Genomic DNA, 12,242 nt, shown 5'->3' on the forward strand with positions numbered 1-12,242 from the left:
AAATTCAGGAAATAGGTTGTTCAGACAAGAGTAAACATGAACTTTATTCTTTGTTATTCAAGAAATTTTGAATGATTTTTTAGTTTTTTATTTTTAACTCTGCAAAAAACTGAAAAATATGATTATTGTCTTCACTGTCCAATATTTTTCACATGGGTAAAATTAGTGTTCAGATGTAAATGCTACTCTAACATTTTTACCACTGAAATACAAAAGAAGCATGCAAAATCTAACAATATGATACCATAACAAAAATAATCAATAGTTTCCCAGTGATTGCATCAACAAAAATTCTACACTCTGTAAAGCATCATTTTATATTTCGGTATATTCGCTTTAAATAGCAAACTTTCTATTTTTATGTACTATTTTATACTTATTACATAACATTAACATGTATAATTTCATTTATAAGTATAGAAGGTTACCTTTTTTTTAAAACAGCCAATTCCTCTCATTTTAATCTCCCAATGACATTTTCTTTTTAGCTACTACTTTATTATGCATAGTTAAGGAAAACAGGAAACATTATACCATAAGATAATAAAATAATAATAACAGCTAACATAATTCTTACGTTAAGTAAGCTCTTAATGATTTTTGTGTAGTAATGCACTTAATACTCTCAACAGCCCTGGGAGGTAACTATGATTATTAACCCATTTTACACATGAGGAAATGAGCCCCACATGAGTTTTAAAACTTGCCTATGGTACCATAACTATTAAGTAGCAGGGTCACAGTTTACACCTAGGCAGTAGGACCTTTATTAGCTCATAATTTTAACAATTAAACTTTCTCCTTAATATTTAAAATACAGTAAGAATCACAGAAACTAATACAAATGTATTTCATGGTAAAGTCATATGTATTAAATTATACTCTACACAACGGAATACTACTCAGTCATGAAAAAAGAAATAAAACTTTGCCATTTGCAACAACATAGATAGACTTGGAGGGTATTATGCTAAGTGAAGTAAGTCAGACAGAAAAAGACAAATACTGTATGATGTCACTTATATGGGGAATTTAAAAAATACAACAAACTAGTGAACATAACAAAAAGAAGCACAGATACAGATATAAAATATCTCACAGATACAGAGAACAAACTAGCGGTTATCAGTGAGGAGATAGGAGATAGGACATAGGAGGAGAAATACTGGAAGGGATTAACAGGTACAAACTATTTCACATAAAATAAGCTACAAGGATATGTTGTACAATGCAGGGAATACAGCCAATATTTTATAATAATTATAAATGAAGTGCAACCTTTAAAAATTGTGAATCATTATTTTGCACACCTGTAACATATAATATTACATATCAACAATACTGCAATAAAAATTAAAATAAATTATAATATATTTTCAAATCACATAGAAACCAGTCTAATCATAACTGGTAAAATATTCAAATTACTAGAATAAAATGAAAAATTTTCTTGAATGCCATATATTATTGAAAAAACCATGTAGTATAAAAAGCAACCAAGCAGATTTCTCTCCAAGAAATCTGCTTGAGTTCAGTTCTATTAACAAAATACATTAGTTTCAGCATTTCAGATTTCTACAAAAAAAAAAAAACTTCCATACTATTAATGCAATAGAAGAGGAAATATTTCTATGAAGCTGAAAACCATTCATTATAAATATCAAACAAAACATATAAAATGCTTATAAAGTTATACATTGTTATTGAAATGAAAAAAATCCTATCAATCTTGTGAATACCAAAATATTGTACTGTTTATCAATTTAATAAGCTTCTCTAGAAAAAATGATAATTTAAATAGCATACTTATCATAGACTTAAAATGCATAAAAGATAAATCTACCTGCCATCTTCATTACTTCGATAAAATACAAGAAAAGGATCTGATTTTCCAAAGAAGTCCTTCTTGTCCAATTTATTTGCACAAAATTGCATTAGAACAGCATCCTACAAACAAAATTAATATAAAAGCTCAAAACCTGGGTTATAAGTAACTAGAAACTGCAGATCACAAGCAAGACCTGACAAGCAAACAAATTTTCCATTTTCATACAAATGGCCAAATGTGGGAAAATTCCAGAAAACATCAAATTACATTTTAAGGGACTATAAGACTAAAAAATTGACTCTTGGAAGTTCTTGTTCTAGTCACAGAATTATTATTTATTAAAATCCTTTAACCTTTCCTGCCCTGGAAAACTGCTAGTAAGTTAGATAACTCTGTGTAGCCAATATTATAAGATCTCTATTCACATCTTCAGTTATTCAGGTACACATTTTTAGAAGTTTTTTTTTTTTTTTTTAATTTCCTCAGGAAATATTTGTTAAGCATCTACTATTATCTACCATGTATTAGATATTGAGATGTATCAGATGATTAGATGAAGCATAAGACAGATCCAGACTGACAACATAGTTTGCTATCTAAATGGGGGATAAGGTTCCTTCTTAATTAAGCAAAAGTGCACCACAATTTCTCCATAGCTACATTTAAAAATAATTTGTATTATATTGGGCTTTTAGTTAAGCACTTTCATTTCACCCCCAATTTAAATCACTTATTCTATACTAATTATTATATAAAACCAAATATTTTTATCAATTTATATACTCAAGGACTTATAATCCTCATAACTAACTTAAACAAGGTGAGGTATCGTAAATCAAGGAAGTTAAACATTATTCAGTGATGATAAACATATTTAAAAGGTATAAATTATATAGTAATTTAAAAATTAAAATCGGTATTCTGGATTTGTTTTTCTTTAAATGAAAGCAGATGTTAATTTTTGAAGATGGAAGAGTCAAAGTAATTCATATTAAATCAAAAGGTCACATTTTTAAATACTGCTTGGTGAAAATGTTGACAAAGATTAAAAAGGCACTCTCTCATTCACTGCTTCATTTTGCAGAGTTCAACAAAAGTTACTAAGCATCCACCTAATTCTCCTTATTTTCTTTCAGCAATTCCAGAACTCCATTCAAGAGGTGATGCTATCTGTCTTTTTCATTGATTAATCCATTCATATTCTTACTCAGCAAACATTTCTCAAGGAATGCTTAGGCTAGAGTCTGGGAATGAAGAGATGGTTTCCAAGAAGTTTATAACTCCAGATTTCTGGATTTCAAAAGCATTGGGGGGTATTATTTTACTTTGTTATTTAACATATAGAAGTCATATAGAAGTTCAACTTTACCAGTTGAACACCCATAATAGAGAAGGAAATACATGCCTAAGCTGGCATAGTAACAATAAATATTTTCAAGAAAACTGAAAGAACAGAGAAAATAAAAATATGGATATCACCATCAACTCAAACTTTGCAACCATGATCAATTTGAGGTTAAAAAATCAAAAATTTCTTTAAGGAAATAATGATAGAGTCACCCTGAAAATAAAACATAAAATCAAGGCAAATTGAAAAGGAAGGACTGGTTTTACTTTTCTGTTTCTTTTCTTTCCCTCTCATCTTCACATATATTAAAATGCCCTTAGGAGAGAGGTGATTTTCCAAGAACATGGGACAAAGACATTAGTCTTGCCACAGAAATAAATGACTTCTCTAAGACATTCTTCCAAAGCACCTAAAACAAAACATAAATTACCAAAAAAATATTATGATGCACTTAAAATACACAGTAGAATTCTGAACTGTGTATATTTCAAATGGATGGTGAATTACACTTCAAAGAGTAAAATGAATTTTCATATGATCACTGTTAACGTGCGCATGCATGTTAAGACACTTCAGTCATGTCCAACTATTTGCAACCCCATGGACTGTAGCCCACCAGGCTCCTCTGTCCATGGGATTCTCCAGGCAAGAATATTGGAGAGGGTTGACACTTCCTTCTCCAGGTGATCTTCCCAACAAAGGGATCCAACCCACGTCTCTTATATCTCCTGTATTGACAGGGGGTTTCTTTACCACTAGCACCAACTGGGAAGCCCGATCATTGGTAAATGTAATACCAAATTGTAGTTTTTCAAATTATATTTCATAAGGCTTGGAAAATGAATAACTCAAAATAAAATATTGCTTTCAATGCACCAAATGATATAAACTTGTGGAAAATATTTTTGGAATTACTCAGGATAATAACAGGAGAGATTCCATCTATATCAAACACGAAATCTAATTTCTGGGGAAAACACAAGCATTCACTTACTTTTAGAAATATAAGAACATCATTACATTTTTCTAAACTCTTATGCTTAATGCACCCTGAGAGAATTCTAAGACTTTCTTTAACACTCCACGCTAATATAACAAACTTCCTAATGAAGAAATGCACTTAAATGTTTCACATTTCTAACAAGTTCTAACAAGTTCAAACCAAACATGTTCTGTAATTTTTCCAGATTCAATGAGTGACTCATCATCCGCCCAAAGTGCTCAAGGAAGTTGTCCTTGCCTATTCCCTTTCCTGACCTCTTACCTAGTTCATCTCCAAGTTGCAAGATGCTATCTCTAAAACATTTATCAAATCTTCAATCACCTGGATATGCACAGTGGCATTTGTTCACTTCTCCCTCTTCTGCTCTTGGACCTATCCAATCGATTCTCCATTCAGCAGGGAGAATAATAGACTTAAAACATCAAATAAATAATTTTGTTCATAACTTAAAATTATTTAAGCCTTTCCTTGGATAAGCACAGAATCTTTAACATAGTCTACAAAAGCTCAACACCAAAAAAACTCTGACCAACTTTTTCCATACTCATCTGATAAAGTTTTATTTCAGTCATTCCCCAACTCCCATCCCCTTGCTGACACACACCGGATACACTCTTTCCCTCTTTGGGCCCAATATAAGTTGCTTGTCCTGCTGGAAATCTTTATCATTACTTGGGGCTCCTCATGCGAAGAGTTGACTCATTGGAAAAGACTCTGATGCTGGGAGGGACTGGGGGCAGGAGGAGAAGGGGACGACAGAGGATGAGATGGCTGGATGGCATCACTGACTCGATGGACGTGAGTCTCAGTGAACTCCAGGAGTTGGTGATGGACAGGGAGGCCTGGTGTGCTGCGATTCATGGGTTGCAAAGAGTCGGACACAACTGAGCAACTGAACTGAACTGAACTGAAGCTAAAAAGGAATTTTCTCAAAGAGTCTTGGTTACCTCCACCCAATATAAATTAGATTCTCCATGGTAAAATCAATATTTGCCTACAGAATCATCTGATTAATATATATTGTTTTCAAAAAATACATGTGTGTTGAATAAAAGGACAGAGGTTGCTTGTTGTTATTTTTCTTGCCATTCTATTACAAGCTTCCTTACCATGGAATAGCATATTATACATTTTGTGAATATTGTTAAATCAATCAGAATGAAAAACATTATTTATGGACAATTTGAAGCTATTTAAAAATACTGAGTGAGGAAACATTTCCAATATGACTTCAAAATTAATATCTATCCTAGAATTTGATAAGATATATCACAAGAGTTGCATTTGAAATAAACTATGGGATACTAAGTTGAAATAATTAGGATTACCACACTACAAGTAAACATTTGTATAAATTTATAATTTATCCATTTCTCTAATATGCCCCCTTTTTTAATACAGTAGGACATTGTTGGATATCCATTTCTAATATAGTAGTATGTACATGTTGATCTCTCTAAGTATTGCTTCCCTCCATCCTTTTCCCCTAGCAACCATAAGTTGGTTCTCTAAGTCTGTGTCTGTTTCTGTGTTGTAAATAAGTTCATTAGTATCACTTCTTTTTAGATTCCACAACTAAGGCGTGTAATACAATATTTCTCCTTCTCTGTCTGACTGACTTCACTCAGTATGTCACTCTCTAGATCCATCCATGTTGCTGTAAATGGCATTATTTCATTTTTTTTAATAGCAAAGTGATATTTCATTGTTTATATGTACCATATCTTTTCTATCCATTTCTCTGTTGATGGCCATTTAGGTTGTTTCCTTGTCTTGGCTATTGTAGAAATTTTGAGATGAACATTGGAGTATATGTACCTTTTCAGATAATGTTTTTCTGTGGACATATGCCCAGAAATGGAAGTGCAGGGTTATATGGTAGTTCTAAATTTAGTGTTTTAAGGAATCTCCATACTGTTATCCATAATGGCTGTAGCAATTTACATTTCCATCAATTGTGTGGGAGGGTTCCCTTCTTGAAACACCCTCTCTAGCACTTACTGTTGGTGGATTTTTTTAAGATATCCATTTTGATTCTAAGTTTGATTTATATTTCTTCAATAATTAGCAAGGTTGAACATCTGTTCATTTGCCTGTTGGCTATCTAGGTCTTCTGCGTGTTTTTTGTTTGGGTTCTTTGCTTAGATGATGTTAAGCCTCATGTGCTATTTGTAAATCTTAGAGACTAATCTCCTGTGGGTCATTTCATTTGCAAATATTTTCTCCCAATCTGTGGGTTATCTTTTCATTTTGTTTACTGTTTTCTTCGCTGTGTAAAAGCTTTTGAGTGTAAGTAGGTCCCATCTGTTTATCTTTGTTTTCTTTCCCATTACTCTGGGATACAGACAAAGATACTGCTGCAATTCATGTCAGTGAGTGTTCTGTCTATAAAACTCCATAGTGTTTGGTCTCACATTTAGGTCTTTGATCCATTTTGAGCTTATTTTTGTGTATGGAATGATCTAATTTCATTTTTTTGCATGTAAGTGTCCAGTTTTCCCAGCACCATTTGTTGAAGAGATTGTCTTTCCCATAGTGCATAGTCTTTCCTCCTTTCTCATACATTAATTGGGCACAGGTGTGTGGGTTTGTCTCTGTTTTCTCTATCCTGTTCCATTCATCTCTATGTCTATTTCTGTCCCAGTACCATACTGTTTTGATGACTACAGCTTTGTAGCATAGTTTGAACTTGGGGTGTCTGATTCCTCCAGCTCTTTTCCTCTCTCAAGAAAGAAATACAGTCCCTTTTTAATTCTGCAAAGAACCACCTGTGGGAGATACATACACATCTCGAAGATATTGTGGATTCTGTTCCAGACCACCACAATAAAGTGACTATCACAATAAAGCAAGTCACATCAATTTTTTGCTTTCCCAGTGCGCATAAAAGTTATTGCTCACACTACTTTGTCTACTAAGTGTTCAGTAGCACATGTCTAAGGAAACAATACACATACCTTGATTTAAAAATACTTAATTGCTAAAAATGCTATCATCTGAGTCTTCAGCAAGTCACAATATTTTTGCTGGTGGAGGGCCTTGACTTGATGTCAACAGATGCTTGCTGATAAGGGTGATGGTTCTTGAAGTATGGGGTGGCTGTGGTGATTTCTTAGAATAAGACAACAATGAAATTTGCCCCATCAATTGACTCTTCCTTTCAGGATTGATTTCCCTGTAGCATGCAAAGCTATTTGCTGGCATTTTCCCCATAGTTGGAACTTCTTTCAAAACCAAAGTCAATCCACACAAATCATGCTGCTGCTTTGTCAACTAAGTACATATAATATTCTACAACCTTTGTTGTCCTTTCAATAACTTTCACAGCATCTTTACCAGTAGATTCCATCTGAAGAACCCACTTTCATTGTTCATCCATAAGATGCAATTTGTCATCCATTCAAGTCTTATCATGAGATTTCAGCAATTTAGTCATATCTTCAGGCTCCACTTTCTATTCTAATTCTCTTGCCATTTTCACAATATCATCAGTTACTTCCTCCACTGAAGTCTTAAACCCCTCAAAGTCATCCTCTTGTGAGGGTTGGAATCAACTTCTTTCAAACTCCTGTTAATGTTGATATCTATGCCTCTCCCCATGAATTATGAATGTTCTTAATGGCATCTAGAATGGTGAATTCTTCTTAGAAGATTTTCTATTGACTTTGCCCAGATCTATTAGAGGAATCACTATGACTTTATGGAATGTATTATTTCATATAACTTTATGGAATGTGGAAGCTATAACTTTATGAAATGTATTATTTCTTAAGTAACAGGAATTGAAAGTCAAACTTACTCCTTGAGCCATGGTTTGCAGAATTAGTGTGTTAGTAAGCATGAAAATAACATCAAACTCATACATCTCCATCAGAACTCTTATGTGGCCAGGTGCATTGTAAATAAGCAGTATTATTTTGAAAGGAACCTTTTTTTTTCTGAACAATAGGTCACGACAGTGGGCTTAAATGTGCTGTGCTGTGCTAAATCACTTCAGTCATGTCCGACTCTATATGACCCTATGAACGAACTGTAGCCTGCCAGGCTCCTCTGTCCACGGGATTCTCCAGGCAAGAATACTGGAGTGGGTTTCCATGCACTTCTCCAGGGGATCTTCCCAACCCAGGGATTGAACCTGGATCTCTTATGTCTCCTGCATTGTCAGGTGGGGTCTTTATCACTAGCACCACCTGGGAAGCTCATGGGCTTAAACACTCAGCTATAAATAAGAACACATTTGAGGCAGTTCTAATGAGGTGGATGAAATTGGAGCCTATTATACAGAGTGAAGAAAGTCAGAAAGAAAAAGACAAATACTGTATATTAGTACATATATATGGAATTTAGAAATTTGGTAGTGATGATCTGACATGCAGGGTAGCAAAAGAGACACAGATGTAAAGAACAGACTTTTGGACTCTGTGGGAGAAGGCGAGGGTAGGATGATTTGAGAGAATGGCATTGAAGCATTTATATTACCATATGTAAAGCAGATGACCAGTGCAAGTTTGATGCATGAAGCAGGGCACCCAGAGCCAGTGCTCTGGGACAACTCGGAGGGATAGGGGTGGGGAGGGAGGTTGGTGAGGGATTCAGGATGGGGAGACAACTGTATACATGTGGCTGAAACTTTTATGTTTGGCAGAAACTGTCATAATATTGTAAAGTAATTATCCTCCAATTAAAATTAATTAATTAATTTATAAAATTCAGTAAACCATGTTGTAAACAGATACGCTGTCAATCAGGCCTTATTGTTTCATTAATAGAGCATGCTGCTGCTGCTGTTAAGTTGCTTCAGTCGTGTCCGACTCCATGCGACCCCATAGACGGCAGCCCACCAGGCTCTCCCGTCCCCGGGATTCTCCAGGCAAGAACACTGGAGTGGGTTGCCATTTCCTTCTCCAGTGCATGAAAGTGAAAAGCGAAAGTGAAGTCGCTCAGTCGTGTCCGTATAGGGATATTAACTGTCCTAATTACTATATTGTTGTATCTCAGAGAATAAGGATGCCTGGCAAGAGGGAGAGAGATGGGGGAATGGCCAGTTCATGGAGCAGGCAGCACAGACACTTTTATTAATTTCTTGGTGCCCAAAAACAATTACAATAGCAACACTGAAGACCCCTGATCACAGATCACTATAACAAACGTTATAATGAGAAATTTTGATATTTTGAAAAAACTAATAAAATGTGACACAGAGATTAGAGTGAGCAATACTACTGGAAAAATGGTGCCAAAAGACTTGTTCACCCCAGGTCTATGACAGTCCTTCAATTTGCAAAAAATACAATAGATGCACTATGCAATAAAGTGAAGCACAATAAAATGAAGTGCGCCTGTATGAAGTCTTATAGCAGTTTAAAAATGTAGAAATTAAAGCTCCAAAACTTTTCACTCAGCCAAATAGTGAAAGAGACATACTGAAATTTAGGTGTCCTGATTCTACATTGTATGCTCAAGCTAACAACTGGCAATGTGTTTTCAAGAAAGTACTTGTCAATTTGATAATTTCTAATATGAAATAAAATTATTTCATGACAAATTTTAAGTGATAATGCCTGATACTTTTAAAGTACCATAAAATACTTAAAACTTGTATGAATTTAGAAACTGTCATGCTAAGTGAACTAAGTCAGACAGAGACTGAGAAACATTCCATGACATCCCTCATATGTGAAATCTAAAAGGAAATAATACAAATGAACTTATCTACAAAATAGAAACAGACTCACAGACTTAACTTATGGTTGCTAGGGGGATGGGTGGGGGGAAGGGACATTTAGGAATTTTGGGATCAACAGGTATACACTGCTACATTTAAAATAGAAAATCAATAAGGTCCTACTATGTAGCACAGGGAACTCTGCTCAACGTTATGTGGCAGCATGAACGGTAGGGAAGTCTGGAAGAGAATGGCGACATTTATATACATGGCTGAGTTGCTTTGCTGTCCACTAAAACTATCACAACATTGTTAATTGGCTATACTTCAATGTAAAATAAAAAGTTAAAAAAATAAATAAAACACATTCTCACTTCTGAAGTTAACTATGATCACTGCTTTGAACACACTTGTTTCTTCTACTCTACTAGCACAGCTATATTATTTCACTGATGCTGATTATCAGTGTCTTTAGCTAAGAATAAGAATGTAGGATGCATATGTGAAGTTAGGTCAAGATTCCTAAAAATTAAAAAATTCTAGATCTATAATTTTTAAGTATGGGAAATATGTAAAAAATAATTAGTATTATTAATAAATATATTGAAAGGAAATTTCAGATGTTTTAAAGCTTTATTTTCATAAAGAGTGGTGAAAATGCCTCTAGATCACTAAATAACATATTCCACTTCATTTGCATGGAAGCTTTACAGTTTTCTGTTTCTCCAAATTAAACAACAGAATTGAAAGCAAAATATGTTTAAGATGCAGACTGGCAATACTCTCAATCTATGCCCTTGATATGTTACACATAGTACAAAACAGAACTTAAAATAGTTTGTTCATTAGCACAGTTACACAAAATAATATCAAGATTTTGTCAAAATAGCATTTTAATGTCACAATAAAGAATATGTATCCTTCATCATATAAACACGGATTATCTTACACATATACAAATTCAGAGACAAGAAGTATGAAAGCTGTTTAGGTCCACAAATCACAACTAAAACTAGTCATTTTCTAAGATTAATAAATATACACTCTATGTTATTACACTCAGTTGGAGTGGTAGCTGGTTATTTCTATAAATGTGGGCTTCCCAAGCTAAGAAAATATGACCCCACATATAAATACTGAATTAATTCAGTCAGAAATACAGAAAAACAAGTATGTTACACAAAATGGTTACAGACAATTGACTAGAAATATTTCTTCAGGATCACATATAAAATCTTCAAATTTTTACAAAAACTTAACTAATACAATTGACAATTCCTTATATTAATGCCACCCCAAAATGATATTAGATTTTATTTTAACAATTTCTATTCATTAAAAAGACTGTTAAAACTGGACTATAGAATGTAGCCTCTCTAGCTAAAGTACTACTTAAAATAATATTTTTATGAATCATAGAATTATATAATTTAGTTTTAATTATTTTTGCTAAAATTACTCAAGAATAATCATTTAAATATAGTTTGAGAAATACCATTTCAAAGAAGTTTTGGAACTACTGTCTAATCCAAAGAAATATTTACTTACTCTGCAACAGTTTAATTCCTCTGCTGTAAGTATGATTGTACCACATTTCTTCCCTGGAATTCCTCTAAAACAACAAAAAGCATATTTAAACACAATGATATTTCTATTAATATTATATAGAAAATAAATTAATATTAAATATATATGCTATTTTTATATAACCAAAAAAAAGCATACTACTAATAATTGTGCTCTAATAAAATATATCCTGTTTCAAACTTGAGTTTATCCTACTACTAATAAAACCACATTTACTAATAGATCCACACTTACTAATAGATCCACACTTACTAATAGATTCACACTTACTAATAAATCTTTTCAACATTTCAGTACTTTGCCCAAGAATCTCCAATAGCTTCATACTGTTTATAATAGATAATTAATACAATATAACACAGTATCTATGAGAAATATTCTCCCATGATTTCTAAGATATCTATTATGTGATTACAATGTATTCCTAATTTAGTTTTCAATATTTCTTTCTTCTTTCAATATGGTTATTTATTTGGGCTTATTTTTCCTTTGTGCCGGTTCCTACACCTTAGCATACTACAGTGTGTTAAAACTCTTCCCTGCTGTTGTTCAGTCATCTAGTCATGTCTGACTCTTTGCGACCCCATGGACTGCAACAGGCCAGGCCTCCCCGTCCCCCACCATCTCCCGAAGTTTGCCCAAGTTCATGTCTATTGCTTCAGTGATGCCATCCAGCCATCTCATCCTCTGATGCCCTCTTCTCCTCTGCCCTCAATCTTTCCCAGCATCAGGGACTTCTCCAATGAGTCAGCTGTTCCAGTCAGATGACCAAAATACTGGAGCTTCAGCCCCAGCGTCAGTCCTTCCAACG

The 12,242-nt window shown here is 33.7% G+C and overlaps 1 protein-coding gene across 3 annotated transcripts in view; it reads right to left on the reverse strand.

Moving 5' to 3' along the window:
- CPNE8 (copine 8) overlaps positions 1 to 12,242 on the reverse strand; it is a 277,445-nt gene that overhangs the window by 129,406 nt on the left and 135,797 nt on the right. For all 3 annotated transcript variants that reach the window (XM_027542564.1, XM_027542562.1, XM_027542563.1), the window contains 2 exons: positions 11,393 to 11,456; positions 1,844 to 1,947 (listed from right to left, as the gene is read on the reverse strand). In XM_027542564.1, the coding sequence (XP_027398365.1) occupies positions 1,844 to 1,935 (92 nt within the window). In that variant the 5' untranslated portion in view covers positions 1,936 to 1,947; positions 11,393 to 11,456. The remainder of the gene's footprint in view (positions 1 to 1,843; positions 1,948 to 11,392; positions 11,457 to 12,242) is intronic.

The sequence above is a fragment of the Bos indicus x Bos taurus genome, chromosome 5 (genome assembly GCF_003369695.1).
Source record: "Bos indicus x Bos taurus breed Angus x Brahman F1 hybrid chromosome 5, Bos_hybrid_MaternalHap_v2.0, whole genome shotgun sequence".
In the NCBI taxonomy this organism is placed as follows: Eukaryota; Metazoa; Chordata; class Mammalia; order Artiodactyla; family Bovidae; genus Bos; species Bos indicus x Bos taurus.